The sequence below is a fragment of the Aquarana catesbeiana genome, linkage group LG01 (assembly GCF_042186555.1).
Source record: "Aquarana catesbeiana isolate 2022-GZ linkage group LG01, ASM4218655v1, whole genome shotgun sequence".
Lineage (NCBI taxonomy): Eukaryota > Metazoa > Chordata > Amphibia > Anura > Ranidae > Aquarana > Aquarana catesbeiana.
The window spans coordinates 133,338,977-133,364,902 of NC_133324.1; the positions used below are offsets into that span (position 1 = coordinate 133,338,977).

The following is a 25,926-nucleotide window of genomic DNA, read 5'->3' on the forward strand; positions in this document are numbered from 1 at the left end:
TGCTCACTGGACTGTAGAGGGGATGGGAGCAGCTGGCTCAGGGTCTCTGCAGACCATATGGTGGGGATCTAGTCAGAGCCCGGACCGGCTCTATGACGTGAGCCTGCTGTCGGCTAAAACCAGGTCACATGAGCACAGAACAAGCTGCAATTCTATGATCCATAGGAGAAGTACAGCCAAAAAAAGCGTTGGCTATAAGTCTCCTTTAACTTGGGCAGCAGGGGATGCACTGAAAAATTCAGACAGTGAACTTTTTTTTCTTTTCTGATGTCAAGAAAACACAAAGCCATTTGTGGACATGGAAGATGAGGAATGATGTTCCTACACATGGCATCATTAACACCAGATAATTATGCATCGGAAAACATGTTTGCAATTGTAAACTTTTACAATTCTGTAGACTTTATCAAGATACCAACCTATAACTTAAACTTAATGAACCGAGCATCCAGTTGGCTTACAAAAAGAAAAAGTTAGTCTTTTTTGTACTGGTTTTACGCAAAATAAAAAATGCAAAGCAATTCAATGTATATTTTTTCTGCAGAGTAGCCTTGTTTAATATCCAGTGCAAGCAGCAGTGCACTTGGTGGAAATTGCAAAAACCTAAAGCACACTCTGCTAAATTCTGGACACTAAAAACATGGGATCTGATTGGTCACTATAGTTCCTTGTACTATTTTACTGAATGGGCTCAATATTGTAAGATATATTAATAATAATAATACTAACAACACATTTGTACTACTATCAAACAGCTTGAATTTGTTTATTCTATTTCTTACTAGAAGCCATTCTAACACTATACAAGCCAAAGTTAGCAAAGAATGATTTAATGCTATTCTGTAAGAGATAACATCATAATCAGTGAGTTAGAATTCACCGCTCCTCCACCGCTGCTCCCCAACGAAATCAATGGGACAGCGCTGCGATACCGCCGGCAAAGCGCTGCTCTGGCGAGGTTTTGCGGGTGGATTTAACCCCTTTTTGGCCGTTAGTGGGGGGTTAAAACCGCCGCGCTAGCGGCCGAATAGCGCCGCTAAAACAACGGTAAAGTGGTGCTAAAAATAGCGCCGGTTTACCGCTAACGCCCAGGCATCGGCAGTGTGAAAGGGGTCTAAATGTCCGAGGGATAAAATGCAAATAAAAAGTTTTCCCAGTTAAATACAATAAAACATATTTAAAAACTCTTTTTAAACATCTCTGGTAAGCTGTATAGAGACCACAAAGATTATGTCCCTGAACAAAATACATACTTGATCATCAGGCTTTTCATGTCTTGATCCCCACCGTCTTTTAAATCAAACTTGCTTGTTAAAGTAAGGGAAATTTCGGTTTTGGCCAGTTGACTAAGTGCATTCTCCTTATTAGGATCGTGAGAATCAACTGCACCCTCACCTGTTGGAAATCATAGGTACACATTATTAATATATTAGTATACAGTATATATACACTGTATATACAGTATTATAAAGCAAAGTGTCCCTGACAATTTTTGATGATGATACAGAATTTGCATTTACAGTTAAACATAGCAAAACTTAACAATACGACCTTGAATTCATCTCAAAGACCCCAGAAACACAGAAGAGGAAATGATATGACAAACACTTGACTATCAGGTCACAGTGACATGAACATCAGTACAGCACACAGGAAAAAGAAAATGTCTCACCAAGAAAAGACTCCACATCTGGGACTGACCCTAGATCCTCCAACAACTCATGTAAAACATCATTGTGGTCCGGCGATATGGCATCCTGATGTTCTAAAAGTAGCTACAGTAACAAAAATGTAGTGGAAAAGATGTAAAAATGCTATAACAGTTAATTAGACATTAATACGATCCAGTCTCAAACATATATATAATTGTGGTGGGGACAGCAGACTGTAGGCGACTTCAGGGGGAGGAACAGATATTGAGTTCTCTCCTGTAAAATATGTTGGTGTGATGTGAATAGCCTAAAATAAATATAGGGTTGCTTCTTCATAACAACATATGCAGTATTGCTGAGCATCTTCCCCAAGGAGTTCAACTGTATGCTCTCATAGATCACTCCTGTTGTGTGCTTCACCATGATCCCAGATCTGTTGGAGCACATTAATACCTTCTTTTCTTTTTACTTTTATATGAAATTTTCCCAATAAAATATTTTGTGGTAACGTGTTTTGAAGATTATTACTTTTACATTTGTGCCTAGAATCTGACAATCTATAAGCCACCAGCACATAGATGCGCTCTACAATGTCAGCTCTTTTGTAGCACCACCTAAAGGTCATATATGGTATTGTGGTTATTTCTCATATAACATAAGTGGACAAAGGTAGGGTTTGATAGTTAGTGATTGTAAAGCTATTAAAAGTTTTTTTTTACCTTAATGCAGAGAATGCATTAAGGCGATTGTAAATGATCACCTTATAAAACAACCCATTCAGTTGAAAATGAAAGGCAAAACATTTTTGTATAGATGAAAAAAACCCACTACATTATAAATAACACATTATAAATACATTTTCTCCCTTTTTTTTTTTTTTTTTTAATAAATGATTACATTCTCAGCTACATAAGAACTGGGGGGAGGAGAAGCAGCACCACACTGATCTTCACAGTTATTGGCTGTGCAGTGGGGGCGTGTCAGGCCAAGTCTGATCATTGGAGGAGAGTACACTGAATTCCCAGTACAGCTAGAGAACTGACCACGCTGTGCTCTCCTGCTAGTGCGGTCAGTATGTAATAAGAAAGCAAGAGGACCAGCAGGAACACCAGGGATTTCACACAAAGGAAGCAATACAAAGAACAAGATACTTTCTCATACAAGTACATGGTACAGCAGGCACATATCAGGAATATGAAGTGTTGAGGTAACAAATGCTATAAGGTAAAAACAAAAATAAAACAGAAAACCTTTTAACTTTACAACCACTATAAAAGTATATGTAAACGCTTATCCATTCAGTTTAAAATAGCAATGAAAGGAAAAACATTTGTAGGTGTGTATGTATATATATATATATATATATATATATATATATATATATATATATATTTATACATATACACATACACACACACACATATACATACACACACAATCTCACAAAAGTGAGTACACCTTTCACATTTTTGTAAATATTTTATTATATTCTTTTCATGTGACAACACTGAAGAAATGACACTTTGCTACAATGTAAAGTAGTGAGTGTACAGCTTGTATAACAGTGTAAATTTGCTGTCCCCTCAAAATAACTCAACACACAACCATTCATGTCTAAACAGCTGGAAACAAAAGTGAGTACACCCCTAAGTGAAAATGTCCAAATTGGGCCCAATTAGCCATTTTCCCCCCCGGTGTCATGTGACTCGCTAGTGTTACAAGGTTTCAGGTGTGAATAGGGAGCAGGTGTGTTAAATTTGGTGTTATCTGCAGCACGGTGACCAAGACCATACAGTGGTTTAACAGGACAGGTTCCACTTAGAGCAGGCCTCACCATGGTCAACCAAAGAAGTTGAGTGCACGTGCTCAGCTTCATATCCAGAGGTTGTTTTTGGAAAAAAGAAGTATGAATGCTGCCAGCATTGTTGCGTAGGTTGAAGGGGTGGGGGTCAGCCTGTCAGTGCTCAGACCATACACCGCACACTGCATCAAATTGGTCTGCACGGCTGTCGTCCCAGAAGGAAGCCTCTTCTAAAGATGATGCACAAGTAAGCCCGAAAACAGTTTGCTGAAGACAAGCAGACTAAGGACATGGATTACTGGAACCATGTCTAAGACCAAGATAAACTTATTTGGTTCAGATGGTGTCAACCGTGTGTGGTGGCAACCAGGTGAGGAGTACAAAGACAAGTGTGTCTTGCCTACAGGCAAGCATGGTGGTGGGAATGTCATGGTCTGGGGCTGCATGAGTGCTGCTGGCACTGGGGAGCTACAGTTCATTGAAGGAACCATGAATGCCAACATGTACTGTGACATACTGAAGCAGAGCATGATCCCCTCCCTTGGGAGACTGGGAAGCAGGGCAGTATTCCAACATAACGAATCCAAACACACCTCCAAAATGACCGCTGACTTGCTAAAGAAGCTGAGGGTAAAGGTGATGGACTGGCCAAGCATGTCTCCAGACCCAAAGCCTATTGAGCATCCTCAAACGGAAGGTGGAGGAGCGCAAGGTCTCTAACATCCATCAGCTCCATGATGTCATCATGGAGGAGTGGAAGAGGACTCCAGTGGCAATCTGTGAGGCTCTGGTGAACTCCATAACCTAAGAGGGTTAAGGCAGTGCTGAAAAATGGTGGCCAAACAAAATAGACAATTTTGGGCCAAATTTTGACATTTTCACGAAGTTGAGTTATTTTGAGGGGACAGCAAATTGACACTTTTATACAAGCTGTACACTCACTACTTTACATTGTAGCAAAGTGTCATTTCTTCAGTGTTGTCACATGGAAAGATATAATAAAATATTTACAAAAATGTGAGGGGTGTACTCACTTTTGTGAGATTCTTTGTGTGTGAGATTCTGTGTGTGTATATATATATGTATATATATATATATATATATATATATATATACACACACACACACACACACACACACACACACACACACACACACACAATCTCACAAAAGTGAGTACACCCCTCACATTTTTGTATACATACATACATATACATACAGTGGGGACGGAAAGTATTCAGACCCCCTAAATTTTTCACTCTGTTATATTGCAGCCATTTGCTAAAATCATTTAAGTTCATTTTTTTTCCTCATTAATGTACACACAGCACCCCATATTGACAGAAAAACTGAAATATCACATGGTCCTTAGTATTCAGACCCTTTGCTATGACACTCATATTTAACTCAGGCGCTGTCCATTTCTTCTGATCATCCTTGAGATGGTTCTACACCTTCATTTGAGTCCAGCTGTGTTTGATTATACTGATTGGACTTGATTAGGAAAGCCACACACCTGGCTATATAAGACCTTACAGCTCACAGTGCATGTCAGAGCAAATGAGAATCATGAGGTCAAAGGAACTGCCTGAAGAGCTCAGAGACAGAATTCTGGCAAGGCACAGATCTGGCCAAGGTTACAAAAAAATGTCTGCTGCACTTAAGGTTCCTAAGAGCACAGTGGCCTCTATAATCCTTAAATGGAAGACGTTTGGGATGACCAGAACCCTTCCTAGAGCTGGCCGCCCGGCCAAACTGAGCTATCGGGGGAGAAGAGTCTTGGTGAGAGAGGTAAAGAAGAACCCAAAGATCACTGTGGCTGAGCTCCAGAGATGCAGTCGGGAGATGGGAGAAAGTTGTAGAAAGTCAACCATCACTGCAGCCCTCCACCAGTCGGGGCTTTATGGCAGAGTGGCCGGACGGAAGCCTCTCCTCGGTGCAAGACACATGAAAGCCCGCATGGCGTTTGCTAAAAAACACCTGAAGGACTCCAAGATGGTGAGAAATAAGATTCTCTGGTCTGAGACCAAGATAGAACTTTTTGGCCTTAATTCTAAGAGGTATGTGTGGCGAAAACCAGGCACTGCTCATCACCTGTCCAATACAGTCCCAACAGTGAAGCATGGTGGTGGCAGCATCATGCTGTGGGGGTGTTTTTCAGCTGCAGGGACAGGACGACTGGTTGCAATTGAGGGAAAGATGAATGCGGCCAAGTACAGGGATATCCTGGACGAAAACCTTCTCCAGAGTGCTCAGGACCTCAGACTGGGCCGAAGGTTTACCTTCCAACAAGACAATGACCCTAAGCACACAGCTAAAATAACGAAGGAGTGGCTTCACAACAACTCTGACTGTTCTTGAATGGCCCAGCCAGAGCCCTGACTTATATCCAATTGAGCATCTCTGGAGAGACCTAAAAATGGCTGTCCACCAACGTTTACCATCCAACCTGACAGAACTGGAGAAGATCTGCAAGGAGGAATGGCAGAGGATCCCCAAATCCAGGTGTGAAAAACTTGTTGCATCTTTCCCAAAAAAGACTCATGGCTGCATTAGATCAAAAGGGTGCTTCTACTAAATACTGAGCAAAGGGTCTGAATACTTAGGACCATGTGATATTTCAGTTTTTCTTTTTTAATAAATCTGCAAAAATGTCAATAATTCTGTGTTTTTCTGTCAATATGGGGTGCTGTGTGTACATTAATGAGGAAAAAATTAACTTAAATGATTTTAGCAAATGGCTGCAATATAACAAAGAGTGAAAAATGTGAGGGGGTCTGAATACTTTCCGTCCCCACTGTATACACACACACACACATTAAAAAAAAAACTCTTTTTTTCTTCTTTATAAGTAATCACATAACATCTGTTCTCAGCTGCATAAAGGCTTAGAGAGGTGGGGTGGAGAAAAGGCAGTACACTGATCTTGCTTCCCAGTGAATGGCTGTACATGGACACATGTCAGCAGAGGTCTAACCATTGAAGGACAGGCAGGCTGCTCTCCCAGAATAGCCAGAAAACTGACCATTCAGAAATGGATGTGATCTTAGGGCTAGCGTGAGGGACAAGCAGAGGGACTGGCAGGATCACCAATACAAAGATAACAAGTAACACAAGTACATGGTACAGCCGTCACATATCAGGAATATGAAATGTTGAGTGAACATGTTCTTGTGTGCAGTCAACAGTGGGTCTACGCGTGTCTCTTATTTTTCTCAAAATGCTACAGAATTCAATGACGGCAAACATATCATTGTACATGTTATTATACAATTCACTTTTAGTTGTTGATATTTTAAACATCATATTCCTCAATAGCTCTATAGAATATACATTTATTTTGTGAGTACTTAATGCCTTTGCAGGCCCAGGTATTGCCTTGCAAAAGTAGAAGAAACATCATCACTGTACTGCATACAACCTGCGCAGCGAGCAGAGCTGTAGGAGGGACCCAGCAGGCCCACCCACTACAGGCTACCTGCAGAACACAATAAAAGGGGGCGGAGACAAGACCAGTTACCCTGCACAAGGAGAGAGCAGAAATGAACAGTCTTTATTACAGGAAGTTCCTGCATACAAAATTTCATGCTGAATTACTACACAGATCTGGAGGACATACACAAAAGCAAACCAAGATTCATGTAAGAATACACATGCTTTCCAGAGTTTAGCTTGAAGACACATAGGTACTCAGAGCTATTAGCTCTGGTTGTTTATGTGTTTGATTCTCAACAGGGACAACATTCAAGTGGAGTTATAAGTCCTCCCTATGTTTGCATTGATGTTCACCCAAGTGCTAAAGTTTCCTCTCACAATCCAACTGGTAGGTTTACCAGTGTCTCACCAAACTGACTCTACACTGGTTCTGGTTTTAGGTCTGTGTTATATTAGAAGTGCCTTTGTGAGCAGACTCTGATGTAATGGCTCTATAGACTCTTTAGAGGACTGTGTAATTTTCCAGTTTTGCAAAAATATGGGAAATAAAGAATCTACTTGTGAATAAAGAATGTTATACGGAACAAACAAACAGGATTTGCGAGTTTCCTCTTTAGAAAACCAAGGCCAGTCCTATGTCTGAGACTGAATTCTTTTAAAATTTATTGCTGTAAAAAGACCGGTACTACAAGTCTTTAACATCTGTTTTGAATACATGTTATTAATTATGGATACCATGGAATGTATTACTAAGTGCCGGAGCAGCCATGCAATGCTCCAGTGCAGGTCACACCCAAGACGGGAATGAAGAATAGTAAAACGTCTATGTGAGATTAGGAATGAAGACCAATGTTGTAATCTGGACCCTACAGTTCAAAACAATAAATACTGTTACAGAAGGCAATGACATAATGTCAGCTGTCTGTGACCTCCTTCAGTGTGTACAGAAATATGTGTGGGTGAAGTTCTGATATTACAGAAGGGATACAAATTATTAACAGAAAATTTAAAGCAGTGCTAAACTAAAAAAAAAAAATAAAAAAAAAATTGAAAAATTGTGAGCAGGCAGGCTCTTTACTGAGAAAAGACATCCTATGGTGATCCATTGACTGGTAGATGCCTCACTGGGTGCTGACAGCTTGTCCACAGGTTTCTTCCACATGTGTTGTCACCTGTTTTGATTGGTGGGGGAATGACACGATTCCCGTCCATGCACAGGGGAGTCATTTATTTCAGTGCTAATGTAGTGTACCAAGAATGAACGCTGAGCTGCACAAGTGCAGGTCAGTGCACATTTAATATAAGATTGCAATCAGGCAGGTAAGTTGGTTTTATTCAAGAAGAAACATAGTATATCTCTTTTGCAATAAGCCTGCCTGGCTGTTTGAAATTATTAAAATGCAGCTTTAGTTCCCATCCAACAGAACGAGTCCGAATATGAAACCTTGCATCTTACGCAATTACGAATCGTTAGGAGTCAGCGGAAACGTAAAGAAACTAAACAAATTTTTTTTTGTTGTGCACATGTCTAGGTGATATACAGATAAAACAAATCCTCCTACATAAGTTGTACCTGTTTATCTGCAGTCTTCTCTACATCCAAAGTGCATAATATTTATAACTTATCTAAGCATCCAGAAAGCAGAGGGTGGGGAGCTGAAATTACACTCTGCAGAGCTCAGTGAGTAAAGCTGAGAGATGATTGGAGGGAAGGGAAACACCCCCTCCACACAGCACACAGGAACAGAGCTGATGCTGTCAACTACAGGCTGTGTGCTGGAGTTGCCTCCCCTGTCATCTTTTTTTTTTTTGGGGGGGGGGTCAGGAAAACATGTCAGAAGTGACTCATTCAGAAAGCAGAGGAAGGAAGCAGCATACAGATATAACACTTAGTGCTCTGGATTGAGACAAGTACACACTATAGAAGGATATGCATTGTCCATATTTAATGTCTCAGATTTACAACCACTTTAAAGTGCAACAAAAGAAAATCCAGTCTTCGGAGGAAATCAAGGCAATGCAAACTTCATGCAGATAGTTTCCATGGTAGAAACAGAACCCAGGCTACAGTACCATTTCTAATCAGTGCACTACCATGCTAGACCTGGGACCAGCAACTACCATAGCTGACAAGGACTGAACATAGGTAAAATGGGTTTTCCGTTAGATGTTGTCCTTCCAAGAACTCTTTATAATAAAATAAAAACCTGCTTGTAGGAGTGAAATGGTTTTCTAGATTTGGCAGTTATGCTATACACACACAGATGTGCATATACCGGGAATCACTTTAGCTACTTACTGAATGGGTATTGATGATCTCTTCTATTGAGATGTATATGATAGGCTTGCTTAGTGTCACCAGGTCAGAATACTCATCAATATTGAATTTCTCCTCTGGTTCTGGAACTTCACAAGCAGCTTGAAAGAATTTCCTAAATTAAAAATGTAAATGGTTTGTTATCATATGCAAATCATACATCACATAAAACCAAAAATGACCATGCTATTGTGGAATACCCTTAGAACCTGTGGTAAGCCAGACTAGACTCATTTACATTAAACACATTATAGCAGACAACAAGACAGGTAGTTGGAGTTGATGACACCAGCATCTCCTCAGAGTATGTGTCCCAACCGTATGAATCAGTCTTATCAGCAGGGGGGCTGCTGGAGGAATCCCCCCCTCCCTCTACAGGGACACACATTCCAAATGACCACAGCAAAGAGTCCACAAAAGAATGAGACAACATACAATATATACATATATACACAATTTAGTCTGATTAGTACAGATCAGACTGGATTTCTAATTCACCTTGCAGAGTATTGTTCCCTTAAAATCCATGGCCCATAATCTGTTGGCAAGAGGCTTGCGTTCAGTCACCTCCAATGGCCTCTGTCCCGGGTGAGTCTGTCACAGGTTTGTTATCATATGCAAATCATACATCACATAAAACCAAAAATGACCATGCTATTTATGTTTGTTGTATCTTTTTGCTTAAAGCTGACCTTCAGCATTACCTTTCTGCAGTTGTACATGCTCCTCTCCTGTGCCGAAATTAGGTTACATCAAGCATCATTTAGCAACTCTGCTAGGCTAATCTGTCCCTGACCCACCCTCTTTCATTCACTGGATTTAATTTAATTTTCCCATATAGGCATTAACATAACTTCCTGCATTTAAGATGCTAAGTACAGCATGATCTGCCTGTATTGCATAGAGAAGCACAAAGGCCCCCTATGACATCACTGGGTTTAAAATAAGGTATGTAATGGGATACTATAGTACAACAAAATTTATCTTGGGTGGGTCACCCTGTGTGGATATATTCAACAATTTAAATGTTGATAACACTGGAATCCACAGTCAATGACTCATGCTGGGGGTTATTTAGCCATCTTCTCCCCCCATTCAGATCTACAGCCACAATGTCTGGAAAAAGAAAGTCTGACAGTGCCAACTTCCTTGGCTGCTCTGGGATGCCATGTGGCCAAATGCTGAGAGTGGCAAAGGAAGTTTATGTTGGAAGATTGGAAGGTGTGTCCCATCAATCAAGGCACACTATGTATGATACAGCCTTCAGAAATCGGCCTCTACCATGAATGGACTAACTGGTTGAGTGTATCCCCTCAGACCAAAGGTTCCCACAACTTCCCTGGTTCTGCGTGTTGTATTTTTTTTATTTATGGGATACAGATTGGTAATGATTACATAAGCAGCATTTTTCTAAATTATTTAAGAGTAGGACATGGCGAGAATAATATCAGGCAAACATATGTACCTGAACTTCTGGTGGGTTTGAGACAGGTAGTTGTTCATGGAAGACAGGTGAGTATTTTCTCCATCAAATAGCTTATTGGAAGCAGCATGCTGAAGCACTTTGGCAACAGAACCGAGGTTCCTTCTCTGGTCTGGATGAATCTGACCACCAGCTGTCATGTCAATTATGTCAAATCCATCTGGGGCCACTATAGCAGGGTTCATGTACCGGTAATAAAGGAGGTTTCCAACAATCTACAGGAAAAAGGACATCAACAAAGAATAAGAATGTAAAAATAAAGTCCAGCCAACATGGTGGCTCCATGACTGCCAGCGCTGCTTTGCAGTGCTGTGGCCTGGAGCGACAACATTTTTTTAGTTCTATTTTGGCTGTCTTTGATTTCTGAATTTTGTTCATGTTGGGAGATATATATATGCCAAAATTTACCACTCCTAAATTGTGGTTATAAAATAATGTACCAGCCTTGTGGCTGTCCTTCTCTAGCAAGTACTATTCAGAAGAAGCAACAATACAAAACAATGTTTTGTTTAATAGAAACGTGCTTTTCAAAGTCTCGTGTACCCTCTTAGGCCTCATGCACATGGGGCGTACTAAAGTGTACACCCGTGGAGGGCTGTGTTTACCCACACGGGGATGCACTTTTGTTCTGTGTATCCCAGTGCAGCCTGTCCCATTGATGTCAATTGGGTTGCAGTGGCTGTGTCCCTGCTCCCAATTTGATATCCATGTGGGGGCGGGTACCTGTCCCTGAATGCACAGGGCACAGTGCCTCTCATCGGCCTACTGCTGCTCTTTCACTGTCCATTCAGTAGGCTGGGGGTAGAGAAGACACCACAGTATTCCTTAAAAGTGGTACCATACACGTTTGTGTGGTCTGGCAGGGCTATGAAAGCTTGAGAATTGGCAGACAAAAATAGAAATCCTTTGGCAGCTTCCTTATATATTTAACATCTGTGCATTTAGTGATTTGTCTAGAGTTAAACTTTAATGGAAGCAACACATTTAGGGTAGGAGTCCCTTAAAGCCATCAGTCTAATGGTACACCTTTTTTTACCCCACTATAATGTTCATATCTAAATACTGATAAAACCAGCTCTAACGAGCAGGACCCTCGGATTCCTCCTGTACTGAATTGTATTGTAACTGTACTGTCTGCCCTAATGTTGTAAAGCGCTGCGCAAACGGCTGGAGCTATATAAATCCTGAATAATAATACTATGATTTTATATATATATATATATATATATACATACATACATACACACACACACACACGCATACATACATATATACACACACAGTAAATGTATCTAGAGCATGAGAAAAATTCAGATAGCACCTTTGCTGCATAACTACTGAAAAAACATTATTTAGGATTTAGCAGAATGATGAAATAGCATTGAGAGGAAGGACCATTAAAGCACAAGCACTACTAAGCAGGGAGCACATCCTGCTGTTGGCGCTATATAAATCCTGTATAATAATAATAATAAGCGCTGCGCAAAACTGTTGGCGCTAAATAAATCCTGTATAATAACCACCAGTTAGTAAACATACTAACCTTTAATAGTTCATCTTCTGTTGCATCTGGGAATTTTTCATGTAAGGAATTTTTCAGAACCTTGGCCACATATCTCATTCCATAGCTTTAGAAAGGAAATTAAGTCAGTTTAGTAAGCTATTTAGATTTGAAGTTATTTGAGCTACAGAGTCTCAGGACACTTCTGAGCAGCACTGACCATACAGAGATTCATTATAATACAGGCATTGTCATAGCTTTTCTCCAGGACTATCCACACATTTCTGTAGTGTTAGCACCAGGAAAAACTATGCTAGAGGAATCAGCGGATGCACGGTTTCATGTCAGATTATAGGACGGTGTGGAGGAAGCTTGACGACCATCTCCCTAAATACATTGGGAAAGCAGAGGTCTGCCTAGGCACTTCTGTCCAAAAAGTACTTGGGATCAGATTTGTGTATACTGTATTTGTCTTTCGAATATTAGATGTTTCTACACAATCAATTGCATTTATGGCTATGTTTTGGGGCAAAACCATGGGACTGTGCAATGTGCAAGTTTACTTCCAAGTAGATATTTGGTCTACTTTAATGTTTTCCAGCTCATAGTACTTAGCCTTCATTATGTATGGTGTATGTGCAGTACATTCCACAATAATATAATCACAGTAGTAAATCAGGGACCAAGTGGTGGTGAAAGCCTGAGGTGACTAGTCATACAGTAAATTACTAGTAAATAAATGACAAAATACTACCAGTACCACTGTTAGTATCATTGTACATATATGCCCTGAGTTTCCTGTACAAATACAGTATACTTTCTGATTTTTATGTAGTGCGACTATAAAAGTAAACTGATCATATCAGAATCTGCAGGCATGAATAGTCATAGTTGTCATTTCAGAGAAATAAATCATAAAGAAATCTTTAGGTAGTTCTGCCTCTATATACAGCTGTCAATTGTGTACTTTGACCTAAACAAAGTGCTTGTTACAACTTGTAAATGTTTGTCCCACAAGAATTCTAAAATACACTGATCATCCATAACTTTATGACCACTCATAGTTTAAGCGAATAACACTGATTATCTTGTTACAATGGCATCTGAAAGTCAGTGGGATATATTAGGCAGCAAGTAAGCATGATTTCCTGAAGTTGATGAAAAAATGGGTATTGTGAAAGATAGAGAGGAAAGAACCCTGGGATGGTACGGGTGAAGGGGTAAGAGATATAAATGAGTGAGCCTGGGTGGGAGGAAGGGAAACGTACTAAATAATGTGATTGGTATGAGAAGTGCCCAAAAATAGTAAAAATATATACTTTATTGGAATATACAAAAACAATATTAAAATAGTGAACAATACATACAAAATACCCAGACCACATAAATGAGCATACTGGTTAGAGGAAGCATACATATATGTGGTACATAGGAGCCCAACATGCTTCGGATAAGAGAAAATTCAGTTCCTTCTTCAGGGGTTTCCTGTAAGGATTATTGTATGATCTGGGGGAGGTACATAGATAAAACATACCAATCATTAGTATATATGCGCATGTATTGGGCGTATATCATAGGTATAGAAGGTGAAAAAACAGAGTTTATGAAGGCAAAGGAAAAAAAAAAAAAAAAAATTATATATATATATATATATATATATATATATATATATATATATATATATATATATATATATATATATATATATATATATATATATATATATATATATATATATATATATATATATATATAAAATAGAATAAGAGTGAAAATAGAAGTGTAGGAAAACAATAAAATAGGAGCTCTAAATAAACCAGGGATTCAAAGTAGTATGAAATATTGAGGGGACTTACTCGTTCAAAAAGTTAGCTGCATATCAAGGCTGGACTATAGTCTGACAGTCTGCCAAATGGTACTTCAGATCATCATCATTGTAGCATCAATTACACGTCATGTTTGGGTGTGAGAGGCCATGTATGGATTTATATGATGGAAGGCCTGGAATTGAAGGTGGTGTAGAAACTTTCTGATGTATATCAAGGGGAGATCATTGAAGCCATACAGATACGGTGAGGCACGCCAAAACACCAGCGTTCACAAGGAACAACAAATAGGAGGAGGGGAATGTACGTCCCTACGTATAGAAAATAATAATGAAATATAAATATCAAAAGTTCGTGGGTTGACAAAAATCTATCAAGAAATGAGTGTCAAATATACAATGTGTGTAATTAATATGGTTATATCCATCTGGACCCTGCTGTCAGGTTGGGGTTATATCAAAGGGATATGATGTAAGCCTATATATATATATATATATATATATATATATATATAGATTAATATGATACTTGGACAAGTATGTAAAGGTGATAGGAATATGATGTAAGCCTATATATATAGATTAATATGATACTTGGACAAGTATGCAAAGGTGATAGGTGCATTGGCCTGATATAGGTCAGTTATCCTGTATCAGCCATGTCCTGTAGTGCATAGCATGCAAACAAATCTTTTATGTGGGTAAGGTGGGTCAATGGTAATATTCTCAATATATAAGACTCTCTACCAGTATAGCCACAGGCAAGAATGTAACATTGCATGAGTAAGTGTGTTAAGTTAGATGTTAAAATCTAATGCTTACTTGAAGTTTGTAGAGTGTACGGGACCACGACCTCCTCCTAGAAATTCAATCTAGGTATGCAGCACAGCAATGTGTTTGCATTTGGAGGTTTTTAAAGATCAGCTGGATGGGGGTAATCCCGCCTGTATTGGGCGGGGAGTGTATGTTCCTAACAATTGTCATTGGTGCAGCAGGGGGCAGGTGGGGTCCGACGTCACTACCCCTCCGCTGATCAGTGTCAGCAGAGGAGGTATTGTGCGCCGGAAAGTTGTTCCCCCGGCGCGGCGGCGCCCAGCGTCCACCGCGTCAAAAGGCGCAGTGACGTCAGACGTTGCGGCGCCGCCAACACGAAAGAGGAGGACTCAATATAGGCTGTCCTGGATGGCGGCCGTATCGCGCATGTGCGAGCGGCGGACCAATTGGACAGCCGAGAGTCCTAGGTACGGCTCCACTATCAGAGGATGTGGAGCCTACCTGTGCCGGGGGACATAATGCTGGCAATTAACGTGATCTAACCGATCCTAGGGCAATCAATCCCCTGTGAAGCAGACCGTCCAAACATGTCAAATTTTGTAGTGTATACCAAATGATATTGTAAGCTAAAGAAAAAATAGCAAAATGTCAGACCAAGTGCAGCCCTGAACCTGTAAATTGATACATACATAGGACATGGATAGTCGAAATTATTAATGGTATATACAAGCAGTAAGTGTAACATACAATAATGTACTAAATTGCCATATGATGGAATACAACTTATTTATAAAAATAACAATAAAGATAGTATTATCAAGTCGATATATAGTTCATATCTCATGTGATAAACATAGTAATGCATTTGTACAGTATTTGTTAATCTATATAACAGAAACCTTTTGAAAAAAGACTCAAATTATAACATATGCTGTAAGTTTCATGTATGGAATAGTATGTGATTATGATTGAAAGGCAGACTGTTGCTAGATGGCTTGTCAGTAAGGTCTAATTAAGTGGCTATAGGTCCCACTCGTAACCCCCTGACGTAAAGCCTTGTAGAAACGGTTTAAAGCTTAATATTTCGTTTAGGCCTGGGGGTGAGGTGGCATTCAAATTTGCAATCCATCTCATCTCCCGTTGGAGAAGCAATTTATTTAGATCCCCACCTCTAAAAGTCTGGTGGATGCGATCCAAGGCTAAGACTGAGATCCTGGGGAAGCGTTCATTATGAACTAACCTTATGTGGCGGACCCATGAGGAGTCTGGATCTTTCGATTTCATAGCCGCTATATGTCGGTATAGGCGCTTACAAAGTTTCTGGATAGTTTTGCCAACATAGAAACAACCACACTCGCACTGTATAAAATACACTACGAGTGTGGTCTGGCAATTAACGTAATGCCTTGGGGAGAATGTCCACCCATTAGGGAGGCGTGGATTTTTGTTAGTGTTAATATACTTGCAGTAACCACACGACCCACATGGAAAGGTGCCAAGTGTGTTGCACGGGTCGCCACGGGTCAGTCCCTTGAACTCGCTCTTGACCAGACGATCTCCAACTGAAGTGTTACGTCTGAAAGTAATTAAGGGGTTGGGGGAAACAAAGGGGCCCACTAGAGGGTCATTAGTTAACACATGCCAATACCTAGCAAAAATCTGCCTTATCTCTGTATGTTCATTTGAAAACGTAGTGATTATCCTGATGTAGGGACTATTATCACGATTGCATCTGCTACGTGGTTGTATTAATTCCTGTCTGTCCCGGCTATTGGCCTTATTAAAGGCTCGTTTTAAACACCTATGGCTATAGCCTCTATCCAAGAGGCGACTTTTAGAGCTCTGGCTTCACGCAAGAAATCGTCATTGTTAGAGCAGTTTCTTTTTATCCTGAGGAATTGGCTAAATGGGATAGAGTTGATTAATGGTCTTGGGTGGAAACTATCCAAGTGTAGAATAGTGTTCCCGGATGTTGGTTTGCGGTGGAGTTTGCAAGCCAGATAGTTTTTTGTGTTCTTGAATATCTCAACGTCCAGAAAGGTAATTGAGGTATGGTCATAAGTCATAGTGAACTTTAAGTTAAATTCATTGCGATTGAGTGTAGTTAGAAAATCATGAAGTAAATCAACTGGTCCCTCCCACAAGATGAGGATGTCATCGATGTACCTGCGCCACATGGTAATATGGCGCAGGTACATCGAGAGATCCCCATAGTTGAACAGGGTCTTTTCCCATTCCCCCAGGTACAGATTGGCGTAGCCAGGGGCACAACAAGTGCCCCTGGAGGAAGTATTGTCCGTGAAAACTAAAGACATTGTGTTGGAGAATGTAATCCAATGCCTGTAATATAAAGTCATTGAATGCTTTCTCAGAGGGGATAGTTTGTGACAGAATCCGTTGGATGCATGCCAAGCCCTTGCTGTGCGGTATAGAGCTATACAATGTTTCAACATCGATAGAGACCAGGGTAGTATGGTCAGATACTTGGATTCCATTAATGATTTGGAGTAGGTGGATCGTGTCCCTGTTGTAAGATGGTAAAGACGACACTAATGGTCTGAAGTGTTCATCGACTACTTTAGATAAGTTTTCAGTAATGGAACCATTGCCCGACACAATGGGTCTGCCGGGTGGGTCTTTGGGGTTTTTATGAATTTTGGGGAGGGAATAGAATGTGGGGATCACTGGAAATGCAGTGCGGATGGATTTCCACATCTGGTTGGAAATGATATTATTGTTCAATGCTCGGTCAACGAGAATATAAAATTCCTCGTTAAATCGAGTAATTGTTTGGAATTCAATAGGTCTGTACCAATCTGTGTTGTTCAATATTGAACATATTGAACAACACAGATTGGTACAGACCTATTGAATTCCAAACAATTACTCGATTTAACGAGTTGACCGAGCATTGAACAATAATATCATTTCCAACCAGATGTGGAAATCCATCCGCACTGCATTTCCAGTGATCCCCACATTCTATTCCCTCCCCAAAATACATAAAAACCACAAAGACCCACCCGGCAGACCCATTGTGTCGGGCAACGGTTCCATTACTGAAAACGTATCTAAAGTAGTCGATGAACACTTCAGACCATTAGTGTCGTCTTTACCATCTTACATAAGGGACACGATCCACCTACTCCAAATCATTAATGGAATCCAAGTATCTGACCATACTACCCTGGTCTCTATCGATGTTGAAACATTGTATAGCTCTATACCGCACAGCAAGGGCTTGGCGTGCATCCAACGGATTCTGTCACAAACTATCCCCTCTGAGAAAGCATTCAATGACTTTATATTACAGGCATTGGATTACATTCTCCAACACAATGTCTTTAGTTTTCACGGACAATACTTCCTCCAGGTGCAGGGCGTAGCCATAGGCACTTATTGTGCCCCTGGCTACGCCAATCTGTACCTGGGGGAATGGGAAAAGACCCTGTTCAACGATGGGGATCTCTCGATGTACCTGCGCCATATTACCATGTGGCGCAGGTACATCGATGACATCCTCATTTTGTGGGAGGGACCAGTTGATTTACTTCATGATTTTCTAACTACACTCAACCGCAATGAATTTAACTTAAAGTTCACTATGACTTATGACCATACCTCAATTACCTTTCTGGACGTTGAGATATTCAAGAACACAAACAACTCTCTGGCTTGCAAACTCCACCGCAAACCAACATCCGGGAACACTATTCTACACTCGGATAGTTTCCACCCAAGACCATTAATCAACTCTATCCCATTTAGCCAATTCCTCAGGATAAAAAGAAACTGCTCTAACAATGACGATTTCTTGTGTGAAGCCAGAGCTCTAAAAAGTCGCCTCTTGGATAGAGGCTATAGCCATAGGTGTTTAAAACGAGCCTTTAATAAGGCCAGGCAGATTTTTGCTAGGTATTGGCATGTGTTAACTAATGACCCTCTAGTGGGCCCCTTTGTTTCCCCCAACCCCTTAATTACTTTCAGACGTAACACTTCGGTTGGAGATCGTCTGGTCAAGACCGAGTTCAAGGGACTGACCCGTGGCGACCCGTGCAACACACTTGGCATCTTTCCATGTGGGTCGTGTGGTTACTGCAAATATATTAACACTAACAAAAATCCACGCCTCCCTAATGGGTGGACATTCTCCCCAAGGCATTACGTTAATTGCCAGACCACACTCGTAGTGTATTTTATACAGTGCGAGTGTGGTTGTTTCTATGTTGGCAAAACTATCCAGAAACTTTGTAAGCGCCTATACCGACATATAGCGGCTATGAAATCGAAAGATCCAGACTCCCCATGGGGCCGCCACATAAGGTTAGTTCATAATGAACGCTTCCCCAGGATCTCAGTCTTAGCCTTGGATCGCATCCACCAGACTTTTAGAGGTGGGGATCTAAATAAATTGCTTCTCCAACGGGAGATGAGATGGATTGCAAATTTGAATGCCACCTCACCCCCAGGCCTAAACGAAATATTAAGCTTTAAACCGTTTCTACAAGGCTTTACGTCAGGGGGTTACAAGTGGGACCTATAGCCACTTAATTTGACCTTACTGACAAGCCATCTAGCAAAAGTCTGCCTTTCAATCATAACCACATACTATTCCATACATGAAACTTACAGCATATGTTATAATTTGAGTCTTTTTTCAAAAGGTTTCTGTTATATAGATTAACAAATACTGTACAAATGCATTACTATGTTTATCACATGAGATATGAACTATATATCGACTTGATAATACTATCTTTATTGTTATTTTTATAAATAAGTTGTATTCCATCATATGGCAATTTAGTACATTATTGTATGTTACACTTACTGCTTGTATATACCATTAATAATTTCGACTATCCATGTCCTATGTATGTATCAATTTACAGGTTCAGGGCTGCACTTGGTCTGACATTTTGCTGTTTTTTCTTTAGCTTACAATATCATTTGGTATACACTACAAAATTTGACATGTTTGGACGGTCTGCTTCACAGGGGATTGATTGCCCTAGGATCGGTTAGATCACGTTAATTGCCAGCATTATGTCCCCCGGCACAGGTAGGCTCCACATCCTCTGATAGTGGAGCCGTACCTAGGACTCTCGGCTGCCCAATTGGTCCGCCGCTCGCACATGCGCGATACGGCCGCCATCCAGGACAGCCTATATTGAGTCCTCCTCTCTCGTGTCGGCGGCGCCGCGACGTCTGACGTCACTGCGCCTTTTGACGCGGTGGACGCTGGGCGCCGCCGCGCCGGGGGAACAACTTTCCGGCGCACAATACCTCCTCTGCTGACACTGATCAGCGGAGGGGTAGTGACGTCGGACCCCACCTGCCCCCTGCTGCACCAATGACAATTGTTAGGAACATACACTCCCCGCCCAATACAGGCGGGATTACCCCCATCCAGCTGATCTTTGAAAACCTCCAAATGCAAACACATTGCTGTGCTGCATACCTAGATTGAATTTCTAGGAGGAGGTCGTGGTCCCGTACACTCTACAAACTTCAAGTAAGCATTAGATTTTAACATCTAACTTAACACACTTACTCATGCAATGTTACATTCTTGCCTGTGGCTATACTGGTAGAGAGTCTTATATATTGAGAATATTACCATTGACCCACCTTACCCACATAAAAGATTTGTTTGCATGCTATGCACTACAGGACATGGCTGATACAGGATAACTGATCTATATCAGGCCAATGCACCTATCACCTTTGCATACTTGTCCAAGTATCATATTAATCTATATATATAGGCTTACATCATATTCCTATCACCTTTACATACTTGTCCAAGTATCATATTAATCTATATATATATAGGCTTACATCATATCCCTTTGATATAACCCCAACCTGACAGCAGGGTCCAGATGGATATAACCATATTAATTACACACATTGTATATTTGACACTCATTTCTTGATAGATTTTTGTCAACCCACGAACTTTTGATATTTATATTTCATTATTATTTTCTATACGTAGGGAGGTACATTCCCCTCCTCCTATTTGTTGTTCCTTGTGGACGCTGGTGTTTTGGCGTGCCTCACCGTATCTGTATGGCTTCAATGATCTCCCCTTGCTATACATCAGAAAGTTTCTACACCACCTTCAATTCCAGGCCTTCCATCATATAAATCCATACATGGCCTCTCACACCCAAACATGACGTGTAATTGATGCTACAATGATGATGATCTGAAGTACCATTTGGCAGACTGTCAGACTATAGTCCAGCCTTGATATGCAGCTAACTTTTTGAACGAGTAAGTCCCCTCAATATTACATACTACTTTGAATCCCTGGTTTATTTAGAGCTCCTATTTTATTGTTTTCCTACACTTCTATTTTCACTCTTATTCTATTTTATTCTCCACTTATTATATATATATATATATATATTTTTTTTTTCTTTGCCTTCATAAACTCTGTTTTTTCACCTTCTATACCTATGATATACGCCCATTACATGTGTATATATATATATATATATATATATATATATATATATATATATATATATATATATATATATATATATATATATACACTAATGATTGGTATGTTTTATCTATGTACCTCCCCCAGATCATACAATAATCCTTACAGGAAACCCCTGAAGAAGGAACTGAATTTTCTCTTATCCGAAACATGTTGGGCTCCTATGTACCACATATATGTATGCTTCCTCTAACCAGTATGCTCATTTATGTGGTCTAGGTATTTTGTATGTATTGTTCACTATTTTAATATTTTTTTTGTATATTCCAATAAAGTATATATTTTTACTATTTTTGGGCACTTCTCATACCAATCACATTATTTAGTACGTTTCCCTTCCTCCCACCCAGGCTCACTCATTTATATCTCATACCCCTTCACCCGTACCATCCCAGGGTTCTTTCCTCTCTATCTTTCAAAATTTATTATCGGGATGTGGTGAATTGGGTATGAATTTGCTTCTACATTCATATTTGGCAGCGCACCATCCTTCAATTAAACTAAAAAATGGGTATTGTGGTTTGTTGCACATGGGGAAACGTAGTTGCAGACCAGGCAGAGTGCCCATGCTGACCCGTGTCCACAGCCTAAAGTGCCTACAATGGGCATCCGAGCATCAGAACTGGACCACAGAGCAATGGGAGAAGGTGGCCTGGTCTGATGATTCACAATTTCTTTTACATCATGTGGATAGCCAGGTGCGTGTATGCTGTTTACCAGGGTAGGAGATAGCACAAGGATGCAATATGGGAAGAAGACGAGCTGACAGACACAGTGTGATGCTCTGGGCAATGTTCTGCTGGGAAAATTTGGATCCTGCCATTCATGTGGATGTTACTTGACACGTTTTACCTACCTAAACATTGTTGCTAACCAGGTACACCCCTTAATGGAAACGGTATTCCCTGATGCAAGTGGACTCTTTCAGCAGAATAACAGGTGCTGCCTATCGAGCATATGTGATATGTGCTGGAAAAACAAATCCAACCCATGGAGGCCCCACCACGCAAATTACAGGACTTAAAAGGATCTTCTACTGATGGCTTGGTGCCAGATACCACTGCATACCTTCAGAGGTCTAGTGGTGTCTATGCCTCCAGGTGGGTGATCATAAAGTTATGTCTGATTGGTGTGCGTGTGTGTATATATACACACACACACACACACATGCACATATACACACATACACACTTCTTTCCAATGTAAGGCATACTTCTTTTTCCATGCTGTGTACTGTTGCCCAGTTTATTTATTTTTAAAGATAAAATAGAGATATTTCAAAACTTCTCTTGCACTTAGCAGCAAACAGTGCAAAAGACAATGGAAAAGATAGATAATCTTTTTCCAGCTATACACACACAGGTAAGTATAAATCTATACATAAGGTAGAGTACTGAATATGACAGTCAAATAGATTTTTGCACATCATTTCTGTCCATTGCACTGTGCCAAATGCGAGTGAAATACAAATCTGCAGCTAAAAATGTATTTGCGTCTTGTGCTTGAGGCTGCAATGAGCATACTTTGTGTTTTTGTGGACAAGGCCAACCCTACTAAGAAGTTTGAGCTACTTTAAAAGCTTCTAGAGTGCAGCCAGCACAGATTCAACATGATCCTCTAGTTGCATCTATGCTGGGACATGAGACACTAAGCCGGTGAAAGGGTTCTCAGATACAAAAGCTAATTTAGAGCAAGCACACACTTTTGTGTAGTTCTGCATTCAAACACAAAGCCCATCTTGCAAACTGAGAGACAACTCACGGTATGAGTTCCATAGATGAGATTATGGACTGAAGAACTTTATCTGTCACAGTACGTAAGCTTTGTATTGAAGATTCCAGTCTGTTAATCACTTCAGGGTGAGATAGCGCCTGCTCCGTTGTCACATCATATGGCAGCTTACTGCAAATAAAAATATAGATATTCATTTTTTAAAGATCAACTAGAGTCACTCAGTATACTGCTAATGCTACCCAGGAAAAGTGAAGAGGTCACTTCTCATGTGACAGGTTCTCTTAATGAAACCCCTATTTTCTGCTGTTACTCACCCTTGCCGCTCTCTTCGACTGTTTTATTATCCTGCTGAAACCCTTGTAGATATTTTGTACTTACAAGTACAGGGAATAAAATGAACGTTCCCCTGGTCTCCAAGACGCAGGATCGTTATCCCCTTTGTTATCCCTGTCACTTTGTTCATGCATGCCTATGTGCTTCCTTGCAGTCAATGCTTTTTACCCTCTAAGGGCTCATTTACATTTGCTTCCATTTTAAACACACATCAAAATGGCTACTGCTTCAATGCTTTTTGAGGTGTTTTTGATGCTTCTGTGTGCTTCGATGATGCTTTAATGAAGCTTGGCAGATGCCCTGTGTGTGTTGATATCTCATACCTGCAGTACCTCCAAAACAAAGCGCAGCTAAAGCCTCTCAAAAGCTGCAAGTGCTTAAAGCGAGCTTTGCCATAGACTTCTATGGAGGCTTTGAAGACGATTTGAAGCACCACTAAAGCTACATGGGATATACATTTTGAAGCAAAGCAAAAGCAAGGTGTAAACAGGACTGTAAGCTAACCATTTTATTGAGTGAAAAAAAGCTTTGACTGGCGTTCAGAGAGCTTTAACAAAGTGTGTCCAAAGCCATGCTTTTAAGCAAGTGTGAATGAGCCCGGCTGTGAACTGAGGTTTATATATAAACTTTAACGTGTCTACTGTTCTCTGGACATTTGCTACCAGAAAGAATTGCATCTTTTTGTGACACGATACTGTATAACTACCCTTCACAATTCAAAGTTTTCACAGAGCTGCATCAAAAAATATGGGTGCCGTCAGCTAAAAGGACATTGTCTAGTGTGCGTCATTAAGGTCATTTCGTGCATGTCCTAAAACTTCCCAGCAGAATGCTGTTATAGGAAACCGAACGTTCCAGTATTGATTTCAAATGTGAGTCACTTCCGCATGTCACTTTGGTAAACATAAGTCATAAAATGACCCAAAGCTGGACATACTCCAGACAAGATAAATAAACCCACGTTACTGAGGTGGGACAGCTGTTACCCCCTCATTTCTGCTGCATTCCACAGGCAAAATAGTGTCCTTAAAATGTATACAAACCCCAAAAATAAACATCTCTTTTTTGCTAGCTTTTAGTCTTTTAGGCCTCATGCACACTGGAAGTTATATTAACGTTATAATATTGCCAGTAGCTTTGCAGTGAGTTTTTCAATGTTTTTGCAATAGTGTTTTTTTTTTTTCAATGGATCAAAAACTTTAAAAAACGCCGTTGAGCCCCGTTTTTGAGCGTTTACTGGCTTTTCTGACGTTAGATCATTTTTACAGCTGAAAAACGCCTCTCAGAACCCACTAGTTTTTTTTTTATATCCAAAAACAGTTGATAACACATAGGATAATGTGCTGGAGAGTTTATTGACTGTAGAAAAAAACATCTAAAAACAAAAACAGCAGCTGTAAAAACATCCAAAAATGTCCAGTGTGCATGATTCCTTAACCGTTTGCCGACTGGCTCACGCCGATATGTGTCGGCAGAAGGGCACATACAGGCAGATTAATGTACCTTTACATTGCCCTTTAAGAAGCGGTTTGCGGACGCGCGCACACACCGCAACCTCCGTGTGATCGCAGGTCCCGCGGACCCGATGTCCGCTGGGATACCCGCGATCGTTCCACGGAGAGGAGGAACAGGGAAATGCTAATGTGAACAAGCATTTCCCTGTTCTGCCTAGTGACACTGATCACAGCTCCCTGTAATCGGGAACGGTGATCAGTGTCGTGTCACACATAGCCCATCCCCCCACAGGAAGAATCACTCCCTAGGACACACTTAACCCCTACACTGCCACCTAGTGGTTAACCCCTTCACTGCCAGTCACATTTACACAGTAATCAATGCATTTTTAATTGCACTGATCGCTGTATAAATGTGAATGGTCCCAAAATCACGCCAAAAGTGTCCGATCTGTCCGCCATAATGTTGTAGTCACGATAAAAATCGCTGATCGCTGCCATTACAATAAAAAAAAAAATTAATAAAAATGCCATAAAACTATCCCCTATTTTGTAGACGCTGTAACTTTTGCGCAGACCAAACGCTTACTGCGATTTTTTTTTACCAAAAATATGTAGAAGAATACAAATCGGCCTAAACTGAGGAAAATAATTTTTTTTTAATATATTTTTGGGGGATGTTTATTATAGCAAAAAGTTTTAAAAAATGCTTTTTTCAAAATTGTCGCTATTTTTTTGTTTATAGCGCAAAAAAGAAAAAACGCAGACGTGATCAAATACCGCCAAAAGAAAGTTCTATTTGTGGGGAAAAAAGGAAGTCAATTTTGTTTGGGAGCCATGTCGCACGACCGCAAAATTGTCAGTTAAAGCGGCGCAGTGCCGAATCGCAAAAAGTGCTCTGGTCTTTGGGCAGCCAAATGGTCCGGGGCTTAAGTGGTTAAAGATAAAATGAAAGTGTTTTGATATAACTATTCAGGAGAAAGGAAAACAGAAATCTTGTGATCTAGTGACTTCCTGTACCTTCTGCCTGTGCTGCACCTCTCACTACAGTAAAGAAAACGAGAGGGAAGGTAATATGTAGTCCTGTCCTAGGGTGAGAA

At 40.4% G+C, this 25,926-nt stretch overlaps 1 protein-coding gene across 2 annotated transcripts in view; it reads right to left on the reverse strand.

Moving 5' to 3' along the window:
* The window catches only part of IQGAP2 (IQ motif containing GTPase activating protein 2), a 375,241-nt gene that overhangs the window by 11,709 nt on the left and 337,606 nt on the right, over nt 1-25,926 (reverse strand). For both annotated transcript variants that reach the window (XM_073623999.1, XM_073624006.1), the window contains 6 exons: nt 23,067-23,207; nt 12,232-12,316; nt 10,671-10,903; nt 9,188-9,320; nt 1,673-1,775; nt 1,254-1,395 (listed from right to left, as the gene is read on the reverse strand). In XM_073623999.1, coding sequence (XP_073480100.1) covers nt 1,254-1,395; nt 1,673-1,775; nt 9,188-9,320; nt 10,671-10,903; nt 12,232-12,316; nt 23,067-23,207 — 837 coding nt within the window. The remainder of the gene's footprint in view (nt 1-1,253; nt 1,396-1,672; nt 1,776-9,187; nt 9,321-10,670; nt 10,904-12,231; nt 12,317-23,066; nt 23,208-25,926) is intronic.